The sequence below is a fragment of the Brassica rapa genome, chromosome A08, assembly GCF_000309985.2.
Source record: "Brassica rapa cultivar Chiifu-401-42 chromosome A08, CAAS_Brap_v3.01, whole genome shotgun sequence".
Taxonomy (NCBI): domain Eukaryota; kingdom Viridiplantae; phylum Streptophyta; class Magnoliopsida; order Brassicales; family Brassicaceae; genus Brassica; species Brassica rapa.
The window spans coordinates 14,851,849-14,875,104 of record NC_024802.2 but is presented as its reverse complement, the minus strand read 5'-3'; the positions used below and the strand labels follow the sequence as shown (position 1 = coordinate 14,875,104).

The window sequence follows — 23,256 nt, the reverse complement described above, 5'->3', positions numbered from 1 at the left end:
AGAAAATGCCTTGTGTGCCCGAGATGTACTAAAAACCTGCAATTAGCTACCTGCAATGCTTACAATTTACAGACCTGCAATAGCAATGCTTACAATTTTACTAGCACATTTTAAACTTAATAGCAACAATAACAAACTGATCAAGTAGTTTCATAACATAAATGTCATAAAACCCACACACAAGTTTAACATAAATCATAAGCAGAGTAGTAGACATAACAATTTAACAACAACAAACTTACCAAGTAAAACTTCAAAAAATAAAAACTAGGCAACGAGAAGGAAAACACAACAACAACAACAAACTGATATTCAGTCTTGAGTCTCCAACAGCCGCAATCAGTAGCTTTCAAGCTTGAAAGATAGGTTCAAATTCTGAAAAAAAAAACAGTGAAGATCATTATAGTGGACATAAAGATGAAAGAGATTAGAAACTAGAAATTATACCTCTCATAAGAGCATCTTCTTCTTCTATCAGTTTAAGCATTTTTTCTTTTCCTGGGGTTCCTTTTCCTTTGAGTCTAATCTCACATTTGAGCCACTGCTCTGTGCACATCAACACCTCTATCATATAGTGTGTCAAGCAGCTTCTGCTTGGATCTAAAATTCGGCCACTGGTGCTGAAAGCCGACTCTGAAGCAACAGAACTCACTTGCATTGCAAGTACATCCCTAGCTAACAATGATAGAACCGGATACTTTGCACTATTAACCCTCCAGAAAGAGAGTACATCATACTCTAAACCACCTAAAAGGTTTGGAATCTCTACATTCTCTTTCAGATAAGTATCCAACTCACTAGTATTTACCTGAAATCCGGTTTCTTGAATAAGCTCTTTGTAGATGTCGTTCATGCTCTCGTAGGCAAGCCCATTACCAAGTACTGTCCTTTGAGACACTTCATCTCCTAACTGATCTTGTGAGTGAGACTGAGATTGAGATTGAGAAGATGGTCTTTGTCCTTGACCTTGAGACTGACTATTAAACGTTGAACCCAAACCACCACTGCCACTGCCATTGTACAGATCAAACAAAGTCCTCAAAATGTCCTCGATTTCATCTTCCAAATGAGTAACCTCAACCGAGCCTTCTCCATACAACTTCTCAAATAGCTTTTTGGTAACCTTCATCTTCTTGGTTGGATCAAGAACACCAGCGACAATGACAAGTTTATTCATCTTCTCAGGATTTGTCCCAAATGGATTCCAATACTTGCCTAGCTTCCCTAACATGTTTGCTGCCTTAGACCTTAAAGCTTCATCAGGACCAGGAGCTTTGCTTAAAGCAGTGATGTTTCTCGTGACTGTGACGATCGCATGATACAATTTATGCGCAGCAATAGAGTTTGTTGCAGACAAAACCAAAGTAGCTTTGTAGAAAATGATTAAGAACTGGACTAACCTATCCACTGCTTCCCAATCATCTTTAGTTGGTGGTCCAACTCGTTTTTTTCCATCCACAATTTCATTGAAGTAGTCGTTGTAAGGCTTGTCCTCAGCTTCCATCTTCTTAAAAGCCACCCTGAATTTCATTGCTTGTTCTAACATCAAATAGGTGGAATTCCACCTAGTTTTCACATCTAACGGTAAGCTCCCTCTCTGGATTCGTCGTGACTCTACATGTCGCTCAAACGAAATCTGCCTCGGAGTTGAAGACCTCACAAAATAAATGGCATTGCGAATGGCGTTGACACTGCTCTCTATCTCCAGTAAACCTTCTTTAACAATCAGATTGAGAATGTGAGTAGCACACCTAAAATGCAGATACTTTCCATCTAGAACCAGTGCCTCATCCCCATTTTTCTCAATAAAAGCTTCCTTAAACTTCCTCAATGCTGAACCATTCGCTGTGGCATTATCTACGGTTATGCCATACAATCGTTTGATACCCCATTCCTCTAAGCAATCAAGAAGTACCTTAGATATTGTTGATCCTTTGTGATCATACACATTCTTGAATCCAATGATGAGCTTCCTCAACTGCCATGAGTTGTCTATAAAATGAGCTGTGATCACCATATAACTGGAACCGGTATGAGGAGCAAGCCAGATATCAGTCGTCAGTGACAGCCGTTGCTTGTTCTCGTTAAGAAGCTTCTTCATTTCCTCTTTCTTTTTCACAAAGGTCTCAACAATATCACGGGTTGCTGTTCTTCTAGAATGAGGCACGTACAGCTTAGTTCTCTCGCAGAAATTCCTCCAAGCTACGCTCTCAACCCAAGATAAAGCCAACTCTCCCACAACCATCATCTCATTCGTCGCTTGTCTGAAGACAGATTCAGAAACTTTGCACACTCTCATGTTACCATCTTCTCCGACATCTAAAGCTCCTTGATTATTTTCTTTGTTCACAGAGAGCCATGCTTGGTAAGACTTGCACGCAAGAGCCACATGTTTCTTCAAGCTTGTTGTTCCTGATTTTGTTGCACATGCCATCTCTTTCCCACAGTAGTTGCAGATGGCTCTATCATTATCTTCTTTCTTTCTACTGAAGTGCTCCCATACCTTTGACGTCCTCTTCTTTTCTGATCTTGAACCACTTGCGCCTTCTGGTTTCTTACGTTTTGCTTTCTTGCGAGAGATTGGAGTCTCAACTTCATCTGCTGATTTATCTAACTCGGACTCTGAACCATCATCACAAGACGCCATCTACATTATAGACAAGACAACATTAAACTCTAGGAACAGAAGACGCCATCTACATTATAGACAACAAAGAAGCTTCAAAGAAAGAAGTATAGACAGAACATAGGAACAGAAGAATGTCAAACTCGGGTTAAAACAAAACCATAAACACAAATCAGTAATCAAAATTGGATTAAACCAAAAACATAAACAAGATTCAAATCAAAAGTTCGAGGCTTACCCTAGTTCGATTTGTAGACAACGCTGTTGCTGATGAAGAAGTGGGTAGGGTTAGGGGAACTTGATTCTGATGAGATTCCAGTTTGTATTGTTTGATTTTGGCTTTGGAATTTATAAATCGACAAACTCTTCGATTCAATTGCTTATGGGGGAGTGGAACTGATTTTGGAAAGTAAGGGATTAATGGTACATCGGGGAAGGGAATAGTAGAAGTAGGTAGGGTTGGTTTCGGGTCTAATAAAACCCTATCGGGTATAGGGTAATTTTCGGGTCGGGTACTCTACCCGCGGGTCCTGAGAAGTAAGACCCAATAGGGTAATTTGGTTATATCCGTATCCGACCCGAACCGGGTTTTTCGGGTCGGTTCCGGGTCGGGTTGTCGGGTACGGGTAAAATGCCCAGGCCTACAATGTAGTACGAAGTTCTTAACTTGGAAATAATGGGCTACGTTATTTACCTATAAAGCTCAAAAAGGCCTCTTATTAAGCCCAAATAAAAATAGATAATCTGGTGAATTGATGTCCCCACTTTGTGTAACCCATAAACGTAGAGACTAGGGCCAGCAAATAAACCATCCTAAAATCTAAACCTAATCCGATCTCATAAAAATGAATTTAAACTGACATAAATGCTGAATTGATTTTGTTCTACAATATTTTGAGTTATGGGTTTCACTCGGACCAAATTCGAAACTAAATAAATATTCAAGAAACTCCAAAAATTCAAAATATCAAAAATAACGTATGCTAAACCTGATCTTAATCCTTAAGGGCATCTTCAACTTTATTCTATTTTCTACTCCAAACATCATTTTAAAGTAAAACATGTTCTAACCTCACTCTATTTTCAACTCCAAAATGAAATAATAGCTAGCGTTAATCCATTTATGAAATAATCTTACCAATTACTGCATTTAGGAGTTGAACTTCTTTTATTTATAAAATAGTCCTCAAATCTTAAATATTTTATTTCATACCTTCTTCCTTATTTTTATTTTTATTTAATATTTTAATATTTTTAAAATAATACAATAACATGAAAATATGATTTCCATAAGAGAATATTTAATAATTTTAAATAATGATGCACAAACTAATAAAAAGACCAAAAAACGTAAAAATATAAAATAAAGAAAATAAGTGATTTAATAATCCGGTAAATCATTTCTGGAACCGCCTAGATCGGTGAAGTATTATCCAAACAATAAAAATGATCGATTTTAAAATTTTCCGACTCGATTTAGAAAAGTCAAAGATAAAAAACTCATTATTCATTATAAAAGGCATTAGTTGACCATTTGTGGAAAAAAAATCTGATGTTCATTATAGAACCAAAATATGCTATCTTATATATCTTTATGATTATTATACTTTTTAATAATAAATGTTTAATTTAAATAAATTATATTTTTATGGAAGTTTTCTTAACCTAAACTAGTTGGGGTTAATTTGTATTTTTTTATAAGTAAAAGGTATTACTAACAATGATTAATTAAATAAAAGTGGAACTATTTTAGAATATTCTTTTTGAAGTAAAAATGGAGTAATACATTAGAGTAAAACCAAACTCTTTTCTTGTGTTGCACCATTTTAAAGTAAAAAAATGCAGTTATATATTGGAGATGTTCTAATATATATTTCAAATACATTAAGATATTATTAGGTACCTAAAATAATTATTTATTACATATAGTTAACTCAAATACTTGACCTAATATGGGTTTTTGGTATGAGGTCAATACTAGTGTTCTCATGTTTTGATAATTGCATTTGAAGTTCAGTTATAAATAAGTTTGATCCTAAAGTTTAAACAATGTTGTTGTTTTTGAAAAAAGGTTTAAATAGTGTTTTCTTAAGTTTATAGAGTTGTTAGTTGTTAATTTTAATTTAATTATATTTCTTTATTATGATTTTTGTTTGTACAAGCCTTTGGTTTCGTATGGTTGATAAAGTCTTCCAAAATTATTTTGAAGGATAACAATATAATTCGAAGAAGCAATATACACAAATTTATTGAAAAGATTGAAAATATGTTGATTTTAATAAAGTACAAATTAATATTTTTGAACCGATAATCTGATTAATATCCGAAACCGAAACTATTTCGGATTTAATTGTATTTTGGATATATAATTAAACCAAACCCAACAAAACCCCAGCTATACACGACCTGAACTTTTATAATATCTGAATCCAAAAATCTGAAATTGGAAATCCGATTTTGACCCAGAAGTCCACAGCCCGAAGGTTTTAATAGACAACGTGAATTAACACGTGTCGAAGCCACAAAAATCCAAATTTCAGGCCCAACAAAATTTAAACCCACTGAAAATTTAAAAGGCTAAAGGCCCATCGTATCTCTACATTTACTACAAGTTTACTGGGTCACCTTTAATTCGGGAAAACGACAAAATCCAGTTTTGTCGGCTTTCTGTGACTTTCTGTCTGATTCATTACATCTTTTCCTCCGGCGATTCAACCCTTCTTCTTCCACGGCATTATATGGTTTCTTTTGCTGACGCAGGCGAGAGAGATAAAGGTGATTGTTTCCGATCTCAGATGAGGATTTGATGCAGCAGCAGAAGAAGCTGGTTTCTCAATTGTTTGAAAAAAGCTGTCAGGGTTCTTGAAAATGGATAATGTAATCGGCGGCAAGTTTAAGCTTGGTCGTAAGATCGGCGGTGGCTCTTTCGGAGAGCTTTTTCTAGGTAAATGAGATTGCCTTTGGATGATTGATTGATTGCCTTTGGATTGAATCTGATTATTGAATAAATATTATCAGGTGTAAGCGTGCAGACCGGAGAAGAAGTCGCTGTAAAGCTGGTATCTTTATTCAAATCTATCCCATTTTTTTTTATATTTAATAACAACATGTGATTTAGCATCTAGTTGTGTAAAACTCTGAAGGAGCCTGCGAAGACTAAGCATCCACAGCTTCATTATGAGTCCAAGATATACATGCTTCTACAAGGGGGAAGTAAGTTTGCAAACTCTAAGTCTTAGTTTTGCTTCATCTGATATGGCTTACTTTGTTTATTTTGCTGTGGTTGAAGCTGGCATCCCTAGCCTCAAGTGGTTTGGGGTTCAGGGAGACTACAATGCGATGGTGATTGATCTGCTTGGACCGAGTTTGGAGGATTTGTTCAACTATTGTAATAGGAAACTCACTTTGAAGGCAGTTTTGATGCTTGCGGATCAACTGGTGAGTGTTGTCTCAATTGCTGCATTAGAAGTTTTGAGGTTCCAACTTAAATTGTATGTTCACCGTTGAAGATTAGCAGAGTTGAGTATATGCATTCAAGGGGGTTTCTTCACCGGGACATCAAACCAGACAATTTCTTGATGGGACTTGGTCGCAAAGCAAACCAGGTACCGCACTAAACTAATGATTTCCCATAGAGAAAGTTATGTTAGATTCTATCTTGGGTAGTGTTGGTATGTAATGTAGGTGTATATCATTGATTTTGGACTTGCAAAGAAGTATAGGGATCTCCAAACACATAGACACATCCCCTACAGGTGAGCTTTCATGTGCATCTCTGTATGCTTTTGTCTTACATGTACTCAATACTGTTTTTCATTAACAGAGAAAACAAGAATCTTACGGGCACAGCTCGGTATGCTAGCGTCAACACCCACCTTGGAGTTGGTAAGCATCTCATAAACCTTCTTGAGATCTACTTCCAAAGTTTTGTATACCGTTTTCAAGACGTGTGACCTTTTTTGGCAGAGCAAAGTCGGAGAGATGATCTAGAGTCTCTTGGTTACGTGCTCATGTATTTCCTCAGAGGAAGGTTGTTCACGCATATCCTCTCTTTTTTTTTTTGCCTGATTAAATCTTTACACTTGCTTGTTCTGATCTGATTCCTCTGTTATTCTGTGTTCAGTCTCCCATGGCAGGGACTAAAAGCTGGCACAAAGAAGCAAAAGTATGACAGAATCAGCGAGAAGAAAGTTTCAACTCCTATAGAGGTATTATGGCTTAGCTCATTGTCACATAATAAGTCAGAGGTTAATAACAAGTTTATTCTTGTAACAGGTCTTGTGCAAGTCCTATCCACCCGAGTTCGTATCATACTTCCAATACTGCAGGTCTTTGCGATTCGAAGACAAACCAGACTACTCCTATCTAAGGAGGCTATTCCGAGACTTGTTTATCCGTGAAGGTTATCAGTTTGACTATGTATTCGACTGGACTGCATTGAAACACCCTCAGAGTAGTTCCAGTGCCCGTTCCAGCTCCCACGGAAGAGTGAGTACAACACTTGTCCCCTAAAGTTATCTCTCTATGGAGTGTCTCTGATCACATACTCTTTTCTTTCTTCAGCATCGTGTCAGTAAACCAGGGGTGGGTGCAGGACCGTCTGCTGAAAAGCCTGAAAGGGTTTCAGGTATTTCTTTTTACAGAGGTAGTAGTAACATGTAAAACTAAACTATACGCTTCAACTACCAAGTGGTCGGATGATCTGATTCTTATTCATTACAGTTGGGAAGGAGATCCGCGATAGATTCTCAGGTGCGGTTGAAGCATTCGCGAGAAGGAACGCTACGGGAGCTAGTCCCCATGAGAATCATACCAGACATCGAACTCTTGACGATGTCCCTTCACCAATGAAACCTGCTCTGGTAAAAGTTATATATATAATCATCCGTTTCTCAATATGTGTAAATAGTTTTGAGTAGAATGTGCTTGCATGAGTAATAATGAACTGATACAACACTTTTCATGACATCAAACTAGGCCTTCGGGTTTGGTTATTTCGGGTTATTCGGTTCAGGTAGTTCGGTTAGTTTGGTTCAACTTAAAACTTACCGAAGTCTCCTAAAAGGTTTGGTTTTCGGTTAGTTCGGTTTTGAAATTCTTACCGAAGTTTTTGATTTCGGTTAGATTTTTGTTTAGTTTAGTTAAAATTTTTGATAAATTCTGTTAATTTTGGTTAGTTCAGTTCGAAATTTGGCTAGTACGGTTTGGTCTGTTTGGGTTTTTGGTATTGCTTGGGCATATTTTTTTTCATAAAGAAAAAAAAAGAAAACCGAAGTAACCGACTGCCGAGTTTAGAAAACCTACGGAGTTGAACCGAACTAACCGAATTTTCGGTTCGGTTCAAAATCCCAGCGATGTTGATGTACTAGATGACTAGTTGTTCTCCCTCATTATGACATGTTTTGTTGTTTGTGTGGTCAGAATATGGTATCTGATAAAGGAAGAAACTCTTCCAGATACGGCAGTGCTTCGAGGAGAGCAGTAGCCTCTGGAAGTAGACCAAGCTCATCAGGTGACCAAGGAGAGAGCCGCGGCTCAAGCCGTGTGGCCTCAAGCGGCGGCGGTGGCAGACCATCACTCTTTCAGAGAACACAAGCGCCAGCTGGTGCTGTGACCGGATACGAGTCAAAGACAGCCTCTGCCTTTAACCGCAACAGAGTGACTGCTTCAAGGACGGCACGTGATGATGCTCTCAGAAGCTTCGAGCTTCTTTCCATCCGCAAATGAAAAACTCTTTCTGTACATTTGATTCTTCCTTACCTACACATGTGTTGTTTTGCTCCTAAGTTTCCACGAAACTCCCAAGCTTTCATGTACTATTATGAATGTAACGTTCTCTGGATTTTTGTATTCATTTTTACACTTTTACAATTATTGTAATGTCGACAAGTTGTTGAGCTTATGTCTGCAATAACAGATTCGTTTTTTTATTGTGTTTTGTTTTTTTTTTAAATTAAACTAGTTGCAAACTAAACTAAACACAAGTTGTGTTTAGTTGGCCATTAGACATTAGATTAGTCCACGTGTAACTAAAGTAGTAACGCGTATTCCACCAGACCATTGTTTGAAAACGTCAAGCGTAACAGCTGCTCATGACGGCGATCGTGTCCTGAGTCAAGGCCTCTTCCTCACTACAACATTGTTTGATTCTAACTTTTATAGTCTGTCGCTAAAGTAAAAGCGTGAATGATTGGTTGTAGATTTATGTGGAAATCCGAAGATTTGCAAGGTTTCTTTCCAGTTAGATCAGAATGTCAAGCAGATGTTCCCAGAACACGATTCAAATCAAGGGTTGGCAAAACTCTAAGTAGAAGAAGATGGCACGCAGCGTTTACTAAGGATGGTCATTTGGATATGGAGAGAGTTCTTCGTCGTATACAACGAGGGGTGAGTCTATATTTGCATCTCAATCTCTTTCTTGGTGTATGATCTTTGTTGTTCACTTTGATACTTTTCCAGGGGATTCATCCATCAATCAAAGGAGAGGTTTGGGAGTTTCTGTTAGGTGGTTACGATCCAGACAGCACGTTTGATGAACGAACCAAGCTAAGGAACCACAGAAGGTACTTCTGTCTTCTATAAGATGCTAACTAGTTTGGTAGGATCCATATCATGGTTTTTGTGGACTTTTGACCGTGTAATAAGTTCGGTTTTAAAGTCTTTTTGAGTCACCATGTCAAAAGATGGATTCCGGCATGTTGTTTTTAGCTGATATACTTATTATTAGGCTCCAAAATGATCCAAACTCCAATCTTGTCTAAAACGTACATGAACCTACAATAACTCAAAGGACACGAAAATACCAAAAAGACTTGTCAAAAACCATGATATATCTTTTTGCAACTTGATGGCTTAAACCTCTATAATATCTAAGGGAGCAGTACTATGCTTGGAAAGAAGAATGTCAGAAGATGGTTCCTCTAGTTGGCAGTGGCAAGTTTGTAACAATGGCTATTGTTGCTGAAGATGGTCAGACATTAGAAGAATCATCAGCAGATAATCAAGAATGGCTTGTGAAAACCGCTGTTACAGACAAGCGTGTGCTCCAGTGGATGCTAGTACTGAGTCAAATAGGTATGGTTGGTTGTTTACTCATATTACTATGTTCTTCAAGTATCTGGTTATGATATGGTGAAATGTAGGTCTTGATGTGATTAGAACGGATCGTTATCTCTGCTTTTATGAGAGTGAGAGTAACCAAGCAAGACTTTGGGATGTTCTTGCTATATACACATGGTTGAATCCTGATATTGGTTATGTTCAAGGTAAAGTCCATCTTGGTTGCTTAATGATGTAACTACTGTATGGTAACTAATCATATATTTTTGTTTAGGAATGAATGATATATGTTCTCCGATGATAATACTACTAGAAGATGAAGCTGATGCTTTCTGGTGCTTTGAGCGTGCAATGAGAAGACTAGTAAGAATCCAAAACGTTGGTATTGTTTTGTTGTTTTTCATGGTTTTTATAGTTTTTTAAAAAAAAATTTCAGAGAGAAAACTTCAGGACAACCACAACGTCAATGGGGGTCCAGACTCAGCTTGGTATGCTCTCACAGGTTATTAAGACAGTTGATCCTAGGCTGCACCAACATCTAGGTACTCAGTCCTTACTTTTGTCTACTTTTAAGCTTTGTTTTGTCTGCACTTGTCATGATGGTAAGTTAAATACTGTCTACTCTTCTTTACACAACAGAGGATCTGGACGGTGGAGAGTATCTGTTTGCTATAAGGATGTTGATGGTTTTGTTCAGGAGAGAGTTCTCCTTCCTTGATGCCTTGTACCTTTGGGAGGTAACAAGACCTCATGGTCACTTTGTTGTGGGCAACATCTTCATTTGCTCTTCTTGTCTTTTGAACTGATGATGATAATAAGAATGTGGTTTCAGATGATGTGGGCTATGGAGTACAATCCAAATAATTTTTCATCGTATGAAAAACCAGAGAACGGAACCAAACAGGATCCAAGGTTACTGAAACAGTATGGAAAGTTTGAGAGAAAGTATATACAGAGTGGTCAAAACGAGCAACACCACAACACGCTGGCTGTTTTTGTTGTGGCGAGTGTTCTTGAAACAAAGAACAAACGTCTACTGAAAGAAGCTAAAGGCCTAGACGACGTTGTTCAGGTCTCTCTATCTCTCTGAGTCTCTCTATACCAAGAAACCTCATGAGAAACTCAACTGTTTAGTGTGTTTTTGGTTGTAGATATTGGGTGGTATTGCGGGTAATTTGGACGCTAGAAAAGCGTGTAAAGAAGCTTTGAAGATTCATGAAAAGTTCCTGAGAAAGGTGTGACTACCCTTCTACTAATCATCAGCTTACTTCTCTTTTAACGTTCTGAGAGTTACTAATGGATACATAACATGTTACATGTTCTTTCAGGCTAATAAGCAATAGACATATTGCTTAACCTTCAACCATATTTTTCCCGGTTTTGTTAAACCGATTTCGGTATTGATCTTGGCCTGGATTGGTTACCGTTGGTACGCTGATAAATGTAGTAAAGATCGCGGGAGGGATCCATGAGAACGTTCTAGTTCTTTTGTTCTTACATGTTGATATGATGTGTGCTAAAGAAACTCTACCTCCGTGTGCCGTTTTATTTTTTTTGATATTCTGTGGAAAATGATGCAAGTGTAATCAACTAATTAATCATTCTGAAATTCCACATATTTGTTTCGGTTTTTTTTCTTCTTAATATTAATTTTATTGAAACATTCCGATTAGTTCCGAGTTCCGACTAATTTCTTAAACTATATATAGAATAGTATATTAGATAAATGTTAACTTTCTATTCTTTTTACTCTGATTCGTTTCAATATTCTAGATCTTTCTTATCTTCGTGTTTCCATTGCTATGGTCGATCTATTTCCCAATCTATACTATTAAAAGAGAAGGAGTTTTAAAAAATCTACATATGAAAAGTTGTTGGACCATTTCATTAGACTTAACTATTTTTTTGGTCTCACCTTATTTTTCTCTAACTATATAATATTTTTAATGAAATCATTTTTTACTTCTCATTGTTTAGGAAACTGAATATATCTATACTATTAAAAGGGAAGGAGTTTTAAAAAATCTACCTATGAAAAGTTGTTAGACCCTTTCATTAGACTTAACTATTTTTTTGGTCTCACTTTATTTTTCTCTAACTATATAATATTTTTAATGAAATCATTTATTACTTCTCATTGTTTAAGAAACTGAATATAAAATGATATTTATGAATATAAAAATAGACTCTATGAATTCGGTAATATTTTATCAAATTAACTTTCCGTAAATTTTTTGTTATCATATTCTTTGAATATGAAAATTTCACAAACCAATTTTGCATTCTAATATAGTACTACATAATAATAGAAATGTTATTATTGAATTCTATGTTGTTGTATAAAACATAGGTTTCTAAGACAACCTTTATCATAACATATATATTTGTATAAGTTTGTAGACAAGTGTTTGAGCACGATTTATAACATCTGAAATATTCTTTTTTTACAAACTTACATGAATATATAGTCATTCTTTTTTACATATAGATTCAGTAGTATTCTAAAATAATGCATTATTGATAATTGCTAACCTATTTTACCAGCTACAAATTCATATCATGTAAACCCAATTATTATTAATGAAAATTGATGATGAAATTTAAATAATGTATATACAATGTATATATAATATTAACTGACTTTTACACAATTTATATATAATCTTACTAGAAGTGCAAAATATCCTATATTTATATCAAACCAAATATTTCATATAAAACAACTAATTAAATATAAATTTTAAACACTTAAGTTAATAAAAAATCATAAATTAAAAATATATTAGAAGTTTCATTCCTCTCATAAAATATTATTGAAGATTATTTATTTTTTCTACTAGGTCAACGAAATGTCGGTCACACTTGATTGCGGATTTTCACTACAAGAAAACACAAGTTTTACGAGGGCAGTTTTCCTCGTGACTTCGTCGTAAAAGCAGTGTTACGAGGAATTAGCGAGGAAACCCGTTTCGTCGTTATACGTTTGTCGTAACGCATATATCCTCGCTAATTCGTCGTAACATAGCGAGGAAATAATTTCGTCGTAAAAGCAAAGAGGAATATTTCGTCGTAAAGACCACGTAAAGCTTCCACGTAAGGACGTCGCTAAATTTCCTCGTAAATACCACGAAAGACGTTCCTCGTAAAACCACGTAAATAACTCGAAAGTAAATACTCGTAAAGTAAACGTAAATACCTTGATAGCTTTCCTCGTAAAGACCACGTGAACTTTCCACGTCATTTCCTTGTAAACAATTCCTCGTAAAAACCTCGTTAAGCTTCCACGTAAAGAAGTCACAAAATTAGCTACGAATTTACTTCGTTTCGTTATTTTACAGAAATATAAAAAATTATAATTAAAAAATAATTTAAATAATTTAAATTATTAATAAAATTAAAATTCTAAAAAAATCAAAACCAAAATATTTTATATATAAATAAGTTTTGAATTCATAATACAAGAACCGAAATTAAAAAGAACTAAGGGTCGTGAATCGCCCGATAGAATTCATCACTCCTCGCCGTTACATCCGCCTCGGCATGTGTGTCGGATGTTGACTCGCCTGGAATAGGATTTCGTTGTCGCATGGTCATCGGGGGAGGAGGAACCGATGGTCCTCTAGAAGAAGGAGACCCAAAGACTCTCTGAGTGTACTGAGTCTCGGGGACAGTCTCTTGTCCCGAAGAACCGGGAGCTGATGAAGACGACGGGTCTAAACGATTACCCGGCTCACCGAACATCTCTCTGTAATGGGCAGTAAGTCTACCTTTTCGAACCTGAGAAAAAAATTTAATTTTTTAAATTTTCGTCAACAGTATATTTTCCAACATTATCCACCTAATCAACACTAAATAACATAAGATCCGTAAACTTATCTAAATTCCCTATACTAACCACCTAATCTACCTAAACTAACCAAATTAGAGAGGAATTAGAGAGGCTTACTATTGCAACGAAACAGGGAGGAAGTGGAGAGGAAGTAGAGAGGAAAGAAAGAGTGAGCGCTCGGGGTGTATATATAAGATTACATACCGTCGCAAATTCCTCGTAATTTTACGACGAATTACAGAGGCCCGTGTTTTTTTTACGACGAAACAGCGAGAGATTACAAAGGCCCGCGTTTTATTATACGAGGAAGTTACGAGGAATTACAAAGGCCCGTGTTTTTTAGGTACGAGGACGTTACGACGATTTTGCTTACGTGGAATTACCGAGGAAAGCTTCCCTATAAATATACCCGTAACTCTCCTTCTCAACCCACACCCAAAATCCCAAATCACACCCTATCTCACATCATACTCTCAAATCCAATCCTATTCAAATTATAAAAATTTGAGAAAAAAGGAAGAGAAGATGATATTGGAATTTATGTTGGTGAGACTTAAGTAATATAATTGCTGGAAGTCTTGCCACATGTAAATCCAGTATATTTCTTCTTTTTCTTTTTTTTTCTAGTTTTTACAGTACGAGGTGTTTACGACGATTTTGGTTACGTGGTATTTACGACGAATTTGTCCTACGTGGTATTTACGACGAATCTCTCCTACGTGGAATAAACGAGGAATTTGTCCTACGTGGTATTTACGACGAATTTGTCCTACGTGGTATTTACGACGAATCTCTCCTACGTGGAATAAACGAGGAATTCGTCGTAAGTTCGACGTCAACATACGAGGAATTAACGAGTATTCCGTTTAAATCCCTAAAATCCGAAACCCCAAACCCCAAACCCCATATTCCTTATCTTCTACTTCATATATTCCAAACCCTATCTTTATTTTCATTCCAAACCACAATTCCCTATCTTCTAATTCATATATTCCAAACCACAATTCTCACTTTTACTTATTCATAAAACAAACTCCCACATTTTCTTATTCACAAAACAAACTCCCACATTACCTTATTCATAAAACAAACTCTCACATTACCTTATTCATAAAACAAACTACACAAAATCGAGTATATTTCTTCTTTTTCTTTTTTTTTCTAGTTTTTACAGTACGAGGTGTTTACGACGATTTTGGTTACGTGGTTTTTACGACGATTCCGTCCTACGTGGAATTAAAGTGGGCCGCGTTCATCATTTATTTTGCGTGGTATTTACGACGAATCTCTCCTACGTGGTATTTACGACGAATTTGTCCTACGTGGTATTTACGACGAATCTCTCCTACGTGGAATAAACGAGGAATTCGTTGTAAGTTCAACGTCAACATACGAGGAATTAACGAGTATTCCGTTTAAATCCCTAAAATCCGAAACCCCAAACCCCATATTCCTTATCTTCTACTTCATATATTCCAAACCCTATCTTTATTTTCATTTCAAACCACAATTCCTTATCTTCTAATTCATATATTCCAAACCACAATTTCCACTTTTACTTATTCATAAAACAAACTCCCACATTTTCTTATTCACAAAACAAACTCCCACATTACCTTATTCATAAAACAAACTCTCACATTACCTTATTCATAAAACAAACTACACAAAATCGAAAATACATCAATCGGATTCATCGACATTCTCGTCATCACTAGAAATGTCTTCATTTTCATTAAACTCGTCTTCAACAGCTTCGTATGTGGCATCATCGGTAAGATCTTCGTACTCGTGATTATGCGGATCAATGAGAAGGATGTCATCAATTTCTTGTTCAGGTTCCTCGACTTCATTTATCTGTTCTTCTTGCAATGGTGGTTCTTCTCCACTGATGATTCGTCCTCGAGGTGTTACTTTGATCACTGCTAACCAATTTATACCCGAATCTCTCATCCGAGAGTATGGAAGGAAGCTAACTTGGTCTGCTTGTGAAGCTAAGATGAAAGGCTCGAATTTGTTGTACCGTCGTCCACCGTTGACATCAACTACACCGAATTTGTTAGACCGAACACCTCTGTTGACGACGGGGTCGAACCATTCACATTTGAAGAGGACGCATTTCAGCTTCAGTATCCCTGGAAATTCGACTTCAATAATCTCCGTGTGTCACTTACAAAGTTGGTGGATTCAAAATTAATTAGGTGCAAAAAAAAACGTGTGTCACTTACAAAGTTGGTGGATTTAAAATTTCCTCGCTAAATCCAAGTAAATAGTTTCCTCGTAAATAAGACGCGAAGTTTACGTCTACTTTACGAGGAACGTACGTGAAACATGATATCATCGTTATTTCCTCGTAAATGACACGTCACATTACATCGACTTTACGACGAACGGTTTTTGTCGTTAGTTTACGAGGAAATAACGATGATACCGTTATTCACGTAAAATCCTCGTAAAGTTGACGTAAACTTACGAGGGTTTTTTTTCCTCGTTAATATTCCTCGTTAAGCTTGAGTTTTCTTGTAGTGTTTTTCGAAGTTTGCATGCTTTAAATTAACGAGTTTTCATTAATTCAAACCAATTTATGTACAAGTCATCATGTTTACCGGTTTGACCACATATCCAAATTCGATATAAAAGTATTGTTCTCATCTAATTTAAAATAATTTATTTTAAAATAATAGACATTGAGTCTGATCAAACCTTATAATGTTTAAAAAAATCAAACGATTAAAAATATAATTACATTAACTAACTAAATAAAAATAATAATTTTATTTTTTGATATACTATAATTTTATCACATAATAATGGATAACAAGACTAAAATAGTAATTCATATCATATATTTTATCAGAAAAATAACTCGCGCTTTTAAGCGCGGGTCAAAATCTAGTATACTTTAAAACTCAAACTAAACGAAAGTATATATTAAACCATTTACTAAATTTCAAATTTGTTCCATCATAAAATCCAAAACTATTCAAAAATATTAATTAGATTTTAACTTTGCACTGCAAAAACATAATTAAATCTTCTTTTTGAGCTAATAATCGTACAATGTTACTTATGAGATTTTTATTTTTGAATATTTGTTTTAGTTTTTTCTTTTGTTTTGTAAACCGATGTATGATACTCTCCTCATTAATGATATCGTTCCATTTATTTCCTTAATGACAAATTACATATATAAACACCGGAGGAAAGTGTAAATTTACTTTCCTTTTCTTCTCATCAAATGTTAAGTTAGCTTTTATCAAATTGGAGAATATTTCAGCTTCCTTAGAGTATCCATATATCTATATTTATTAAAACTAAAATACTTTTTGATATTATTTGAAAACATGGATAACAATATAAATGCGAATTGTTAGCAATATAAAAAAAAGTATATTGTCCTTTTAGTAATTTTATTAATATAATTACATTAATTATGTTTCCATATTTTTCAGTTTAATAATTTCATTAATTATATTAACTTAACAATACATCACATCATTAATTATATTATCATAATAATAATAATGCAGATTTTTATTTATTAGTTAATCAACATTAACTTTCTGCCAATTATAAAATCAAAAATATAAAATAACTAATTTTTTGCATATGGTTAAACGTTCGGTTTAGTTTGTTTTATTTAAACTCTTTTTATTTTAGTTTCAATCAGTATTATCCGATTTGGTCCATGTCTTTTGAATACAATTAGTTAGGGGTGGGCAAAAAATCCGAACCGAACCGATCGAACCGAACCGACTGAACCGAAACCGATTTGAACCAAACCAAAGTCCATTTCAAATCATTCGGTTGAAGATTTTCCCAATCCGAATGATTCAGTTCAGTTCGGTTTCAACCGAACCGAACCGATAAACCGAAGTGTTTTTATCGTTATTTAAATTAAAAATATTAGTGATATCAAGATATTAAAATCCTAAGACTTAGCCCAAGTAATTTCCTTTTGCACGAAGGAAATCCTAATATAATTTGATTTCCATGACACTTCATCTAACTTTTGTAATATTTGTCATCAAGCCCACATAATTTCCATGTTAATTGTTATAAAGTTATAAACTATATTTGTAACTTTTAAAAAGATTTTTATTTGGTTTTATATTGAATTTAATTTACATACTTAATTTTTTATTATGACCAACGCGATTATTTCATGACAACCATACATTTATGTATTAAAACATGATTTCTTGTACAATAAATAAACTAAGAGAAATCCGATTAAATCGAATCGAACCGAAATACAAACTGAATCGAATACAAACCGAACCGAATATAAACCAAACCGAACATAACTGAACCGAAATCGATCCAAACCAAACTAACTATGGTTTACTTCAGCTAGAAAAATTCTAGAACCAAACTAACCAAACCGAACCGAACTCGAACCGAACCGATAAAATAACCGAAGTGCCCACCCCTACAATTAGTTATATCAAGACAGATCTAAAATATATAACATTAATTAATTATGAAAAATAAATAGCAATGTAAAAAAATGTAAAAACCAAAACCAAGGTCAATCTCTAGTATATAATACATAACATAAAATCAGTTCTCTGTTCAAGGCATTCACTAAACAAATTGCAAGGAACAATATGAGTAGTCCTGGTCAATATGCCAAAGCCGTCGCCGTCGTCATCATCGCCATCGCGTTGGCTGTTTTAGCATGCTTCTACAAAAGCATTCTAAAGCGTCTAGGAAAAAAGACGACGTCGAATGGTAATGTGGCCACAACTTCGCAGGTTTAAGGTAATATATTAGGTTTCTTTTGATAAAGGCTAATACGTATCGAATGTGACCTTTTTCTTTTTTTTTTAGGGTTCAGAGTTACCGAGACAATGAGTACGAAGATACAAAAGAAGTCTAGCATATGATCTGTTGATTATTTCTTGCGTGCTTCTTCTTCTTCTTCTTTTTAGCGTTTTAATAATTCTCTGTTTCATGATGTGTTTTATAAAATAATATATTGGTTTTATTTCTTTAAATCCGAGTTGAAACCCTAGCTATAGGAGAAGCGCAAAGCACTACATATCGGTTTTGATTCTCTTAGGAAGTATGATCTTGAAGAAAAACAAAAGCTAGAGATCGGTTTCAGATTATTCGTTCACTTAAGTCTATGTTAGATCAAAAACCAATACTTGGGAGTTCTTTATTGCATCGAACATACAACAACTTGACAATCATTACAAGCAAATATGTATATGTCCGGAGCTTTTGGTTATATAGAGTCTCTATAAACATACCACTTTGTAATCCAATATGAATTCATCAACTTCGTGTCAAAATCTTTCATCCATGTCAATAAAAAGCGTTAACCTCCAACTTCTTAAACCAAATTTACCTCTTTAGCGGCAATATATGTCCAAACCTTTGGCCCTCTTCTTTTCATAACCTAGTAACATAAAAAGTTGAAGTAAGAGATCGAATAACTCCTTCCGTTCCTACATACTGACCAGTTAGGTACTCGTTCACGTTATGAAAAGTTACAAAACTGGTTTTTACGTTGGCATTGTTGCTCCTCGAAGGCCTCTTAGCTTTGTATATAGAAACATAGCGCAATCATCTTGAAGTTTGATGTTTCCTCGACGGCCTCTTTGCTTTATGTATAGTGCCAAAAAAATATATTATAAAAAAGCTTTGATGTTTCAAACTTTGTTTATAGTTTCTTCTTGAAGATTTTGGCTCTTGGGAATTATCATCTTGGTAACAAAGACCATTGGATTCAAATCACTCTCACACAAGTCAAAGGTTATAGGATAGGAGCACTAAAAAATATAGAAAGATAGTAAAAACCCCATTACTTGGGAATTTTAAATTGCATATAACAAACAATAAACAAATATGTTCAAGCTTATAAGCCTCTAGAGTACCAGAGACGACTTTGGTAACACAATTCAACAAAAAAACTTGTGATTTTTATCACAAAAACCAAAACTTTACCTCTGCACCAGACACCTGCTATTTCCATAAGCTAACAAAATAATAGGTCGAGTAACTCCTGCTTGATCTCTTCTTCCGAACATAGCATATGCTAAGTCTCAAACATCTTTTGCCTACGCTGACCTTTTAGTACTCTACTCGTTCACATTGCAAACTAGCAGTACGGGGTTACGTTAGCCTTGTCTATCCACGAAGGTCTCTTTGCTTTATAGTAGAAATGCGCAATCATCTGAACCAATTCATCCGCCGTACGAAAGTCTGCATCAAAGTTTAACACTGTATGTTGATGATCCACACCTCATAATCATTGCAAAGACAGAACACATCAATTAGCAACACATCATATCACCTTTCTCCCTGTACACAATCCGGTTTCCCCGTAAAAACAGAATCTGCGGACACTCCTTGGCTTTTAGAGCATAAGCCAAATCTGTCTCGATGTTCAAGTCAATCTTAACCGCCTGTTCAACAAACATGGTGATCCTTGTTAACAGAGAGCAAAGACTTACTTGTTATCACATCAGGAGAGAGACAATGAGGGTAAAATGTGCTAGTTATAGCGATAAACTGCAGAATATAGAGAAGGCTTGTGACATACCCGTGGAGGTAATCGATCTTTTGCATCCCAATACACCTTGATGGCTTTCTCAAGCTCCTTCAACGTCTTCCAGTTATCACTAGCCCTGTAAACGCCAAGCAACAATGTTCCTCATAAAAATGATTCCTTTTCATTACAGTTTGACGATTACGGACTCTTATACGTAAAGGGTCCGTTCCATACGCAATGAAAATCTCAAAAACGGAAAAAGACAAAAGCTTTTCATAGTTTTAATACTTCTCTCCTATGCACACAAGGTGTTCGCGAAAATGCGTCAAAGAAGGAACAAGCTTTTCACCTCTTGTACCGTTCGAATACGAGGACGACGAGAGGGCTAGGATGAAAAGCAAAGCTTTCCCACTCCAAACAATTGATCTCTTTAACCCAACTATCATCAATCTCGCCTTCCCAATCAATCACAGTCCCGTCTTCTCCCACCACGTTCTTGATGGGATGCGTATCGAAGTACTCCGAAGCTTTGATTCCCCACCCAACATCCGTATCCACAGGCCAATCTGGATCTTCCTCTTCCACCACCATCTCTCCTTCTCCTTCGCTTTCATCATCGTCTTCGTCGCTTTGCTCGGCTCTGTTCTTGATGAAACTCGCCTTCTCCTTGTTCTCGAAAACCTCTGGATTCTGCTCTCGTATGGTGGAGAACGTCTTCTCGAGGGAGCTTCTCACGAAATCCTCCACGGCGTCCGCTTCGCTCCGTCGCCCTCGCTTCGGTTTACGCGGGACCTTCGTCGGAAAGTTCTCGCTCTCCGTAGCCTCCTTCTTCGGTTTGAGATTGGATTCAGGGTCGGGTACGGCATCAGACGAAACAGCAGCGAGAGGTTTCAAGTTTCGTGATGGTATCCTTGCCGTGGAAACCAGTGTTGAACTGCGGTTCGTGTCGGAAAATCTATAATTCAAGCCGGTGTGAAGCATCGGAGTTCTTGGCGCGAAGCAAGCTACCACTGGAAGATTCATCTCTCTCCGTCGATTTGCTGAAATGTTTTGTTTAATTTGAGTTTTGAATCTGTTTTTAGGGAAGAGATAACATGACGAAACGACTACGTTTCGACTCTATCAACTACGACGAATATTTTAGAACATATCCAAATCAAAGCCCACTGACACAAAACCGAAACAGTGATAGCAAGTAATACAAAACAAGCACCATTAAATTATAACTGACGTTTTGATCTTTTGCTAGAAAACTACCATATGGATATTTTGTCTGTTTTTTGATGTCCTATAAGTTGATTTGGCTGGCTTCGGAAAGAAGACACTAAATACTACATAATGGACTGGTCACTGAAATGTCTTTCGACTAATATCAAAGACCGAAATTCAAACCTAAACTTCTCACATAACTGAGATTTTGTTTCAATGGAGGCTTAAACCCTGAAAAAAATGTTGTAGACATTCACAAGATTCACCTACCACTTGATAGTCATGCAGGTATTTTGTTCTCTCTTAAGAAAAATGTAAACATTACATATATCAAGTATGGTACGATTATCCAATGTGCCAGCGTCTAGATTTTACCTCTTCCTTTTTTTTTTCTTTGTGAACAAGTACATATTTCCATTTAGTTAAAGAAGTAATCTTTACATAAGACCCGGAAAAATGTAAAACTTACATTTTATTGTCTTTACCTCAAAATGTTAAATGAAGCTTGACAATGTAGTATATATATATAATTTGTGTGCAAAAAGAATGAAACTAACATGATTATAGAGATAAAAATAACTTGCCATAAGGGTACGAATTGAAGACGATATGGACAAGTTCGGTTTGCTATCCATTGTCTTCGGCTCGGCGTTCTGTGTTGTGTTTGTTATAAAGTTATTAGGTTATCTTTGGGGAAGATATTCGGATGACCTCAAAACTGATAAATCGTTAAAGACTACTGTATTAGTTTGAGGTATTGTTATTTTCTTCTTCTTTTCAATCTCTTGTTTCGAGCAAATTATAATACATCTCATCAAAGTGGATTACTTATGTTTGGTATCATGACAGTCTTGACTTCATAAACGTATTGGACCGGTCAGGAAACAAGATAGTGATGCCATTGCTCGGAACCGTAAACCAAAAAGAACAACTTCTTTTTTTACAATGTTGTTTCTTTTTTTCTTTTTTCTTTTTGCTAAAACAATGTTGTTTCTTTTTTTTTGTAAACTAACAATGTTGTTTCATAGCTTAAACGTTTATGTCACACATCAATAAAAGTAGTTGTGGTTGTTTGTAACGAATCTACCCATAGAGAAACTCTTCACAATCATTTGTGATGTTTCAATTGTTGGCCTGCAGATATATCGTCATGGCTACTATATATTACGTTCAGAATGTCAAAGATTGAATAATTCTTAGTGCATGCATGATGGGATTAGCCAATAACCATAGATTGAGTTGCAAATTTGTAATCCTTTCAGGATATCGCTAGCTTAATTTCTTTCACAAACATAAACGCATTTTGTGTCCAACTATTTTCACTTAACGATCTACGTTAACACGAACACCCCCTCGATTAGAACCCTCCACACATTAAAGTTCTAAGAACATGAAAAGAATCTACGTGATTAAAATCTATAATGCTAATAGTAGACTATTAGACTAGTAAAACGGAAAACACTATACTGAATGTATGTGTTTAGTTACCCATGATTCATCAAATGTATTTTCTTATTGCTATTTCAACATTTTCTTTGCTCCATCATTGAAAATATTAATTTGATATTTAATATTTTGGTGGCCCATAATTAAATAGAAAGAAATATTAAAATAGTTAATGAAAAAAAACCCAAAAAGTGAACATGTGAGAGTGAGAGACATTTTTAAGGAGAAGAAAAGGAAAAAAAGAAAAGGTAAGTAATAAACAGAAAAAGGAAGGAGATAATAATATAGTCCAAAAAGGAAGGAAATAATAATAAAGAAAGGAAAGAAATACAAAAAGGCAGTAATACAATAAGTAACACATGTCTCATCTCGTGGTACAAAGTCCAAAGCTTTGGATCATTCCATCTGCTGTTTTTATTCCCCTCCTCCTGCACTGCACCCATTCTCCTTCCTCACGCCGTCTCCTTTTTATATTTTGTTTTTAATTTTATTATTACTGAGGAAACAACAAACAAAGAGGCAGAGACTCTCACTCACATCAATGCAGAAAGCAACAAAGCAAAAGGCAGAGACAAAAGTAAAAAA

The 23,256-nt window shown here is 35.6% G+C and overlaps 3 protein-coding genes across 6 annotated transcripts; 2 read left to right on the top strand and 1 right to left on the bottom strand.

The window, feature by feature from the left end:
* Positions 1–5,260: 5,260 nt before the first annotated feature.
* On the top strand, positions 5,261–8,556 carry LOC103834754 (casein kinase 1-like protein 6). 3 transcript variants are annotated; one of them, XM_009110837.3, is made up of 13 exons: positions 5,261–5,570; positions 5,645–5,685; positions 5,770–5,839; positions 5,916–6,064; positions 6,136–6,231; positions 6,311–6,381; positions 6,450–6,511; positions 6,593–6,656; positions 6,750–6,834; positions 6,902–7,114; positions 7,190–7,271; positions 7,349–7,488; positions 8,048–8,556. In XM_009110837.3, exons 1-13 carry the CDS (start codon positions 5,495–5,497, stop codon positions 8,351–8,353), a joined length of 1,455 nt encoding a protein of 484 aa, XP_009109085.1. In that variant the 5' UTR covers positions 5,261–5,494; the 3' UTR covers positions 8,354–8,556. The 3 variants fall into 3 exon arrangements, with proteins under 3 accessions (XP_009109085.1, XP_009109084.1, XP_009109086.1); XM_009110836.3 differs by having other exon boundaries at positions 7,190–7,274; XM_009110838.3 differs by having other exon boundaries at positions 5,262–5,570; positions 7,190–7,253; positions 8,048–8,353.
* Positions 8,557–8,710: 154 nt separating this feature from the next.
* On the top strand, positions 8,711–11,348 carry LOC103834753 (TBC1 domain family member 15). Of its 2 annotated transcripts, none has more exons than XM_009110835.3 (10): positions 8,711–9,013; positions 9,086–9,189; positions 9,501–9,700; positions 9,769–9,891; positions 9,960–10,048; positions 10,122–10,227; positions 10,325–10,422; positions 10,518–10,757; positions 10,837–10,920; positions 11,014–11,316. In XM_009110835.3, the coding sequence occupies exons 1-10, from the start codon at positions 8,813–8,815 to the stop codon at positions 11,026–11,028; spliced, it is 1,260 nt and encodes a 419-aa protein (XP_009109083.2). In that variant the 5' UTR covers positions 8,711–8,812; the 3' UTR covers positions 11,029–11,316. The 2 variants fall into 2 exon arrangements, with proteins under 2 accessions (XP_009109083.2, XP_018509417.2); XM_018653901.2 differs by having other exon boundaries at positions 8,802–9,013; positions 9,508–9,700; positions 11,014–11,348.
* A 7,962-nt stretch (positions 11,349–19,310) lies between these two features.
* On the bottom strand, positions 19,311–21,072 carry LOC103834751 (thioredoxin-like fold domain-containing protein MRL7, chloroplastic). Its single transcript, XM_009110834.3, has 4 exons — positions 20,366–21,072; positions 20,068–20,152; positions 19,819–19,930; positions 19,311–19,727 (listed from the first exon to the last, which is right to left on the bottom strand). Exons 1-4 carry the CDS (start codon positions 21,037–21,039, stop codon positions 19,624–19,626), a joined length of 975 nt encoding a protein of 324 aa, XP_009109082.1. The 5' UTR covers positions 21,040–21,072; the 3' UTR covers positions 19,311–19,623.
* Between the last annotated feature and the right edge of the window lie 2,184 nt (positions 21,073–23,256).

What these genes read in the sequence shown, in the direction of transcription:
- LOC103834753 (XM_009110835.3), top strand. Translation starts at nt 8,813, where the DNA reads ATGATTGGTTGTAGATTTATGTGGAAATCCGAAGATTTGCAAGGTTTC. An exon ending in GCTAGTACTGAGTCAAATAG is followed by an intron (nt 9,701 to 9,768) that starts GTATGGTTGGTT and finishes GGTGAAATGTAG; the next exon opens with GTCTTGATGTGATTAGAACG. An exon ending in GCCTAGACGACGTTGTTCAG is followed by an intron (nt 10,758 to 10,836) that starts GTCTCTCTATCT and finishes TTTTGGTTGTAG; the next exon opens with ATATTGGGTGGTATTGCGGG.
- LOC103834754 (XM_009110836.3), top strand. Translation starts at nt 5,495, where the DNA reads ATGGATAATGTAATCGGCGGCAAGTTTAAGCTTGGTCGTAAGATCGGC. An exon ending in CATAGACACATCCCCTACAG is followed by an intron (nt 6,382 to 6,449) that starts GTGAGCTTTCAT and finishes TTTCATTAACAG; the next exon opens with AGAAAACAAGAATCTTACGG. An exon ending in CACCAATGAAACCTGCTCTG is followed by an intron (nt 7,489 to 8,047) that starts GTAAAAGTTATA and finishes TTGTGTGGTCAG; the next exon opens with AATATGGTATCTGATAAAGG.
- LOC103834751 (XM_009110834.3), bottom strand. Translation starts at nt 21,039, where the DNA reads ATGAATCTTCCAGTGGTAGCTTGCTTCGCGCCAAGAACTCCGATGCTT. An exon ending in AAGATCGATTACCTCCACGG is followed by an intron (nt 19,931 to 20,067) that starts GTATGTCACAAG and finishes TTTGTTGAACAG; the next exon opens with GCGGTTAAGATTGACTTGAA. An exon ending in GATTGTGTACAGGGAGAAAG is followed by an intron (nt 19,728 to 19,818) that starts GTGATATGATGT and finishes ACTTTGATGCAG; the next exon opens with ACTTTCGTACGGCGGATGAA.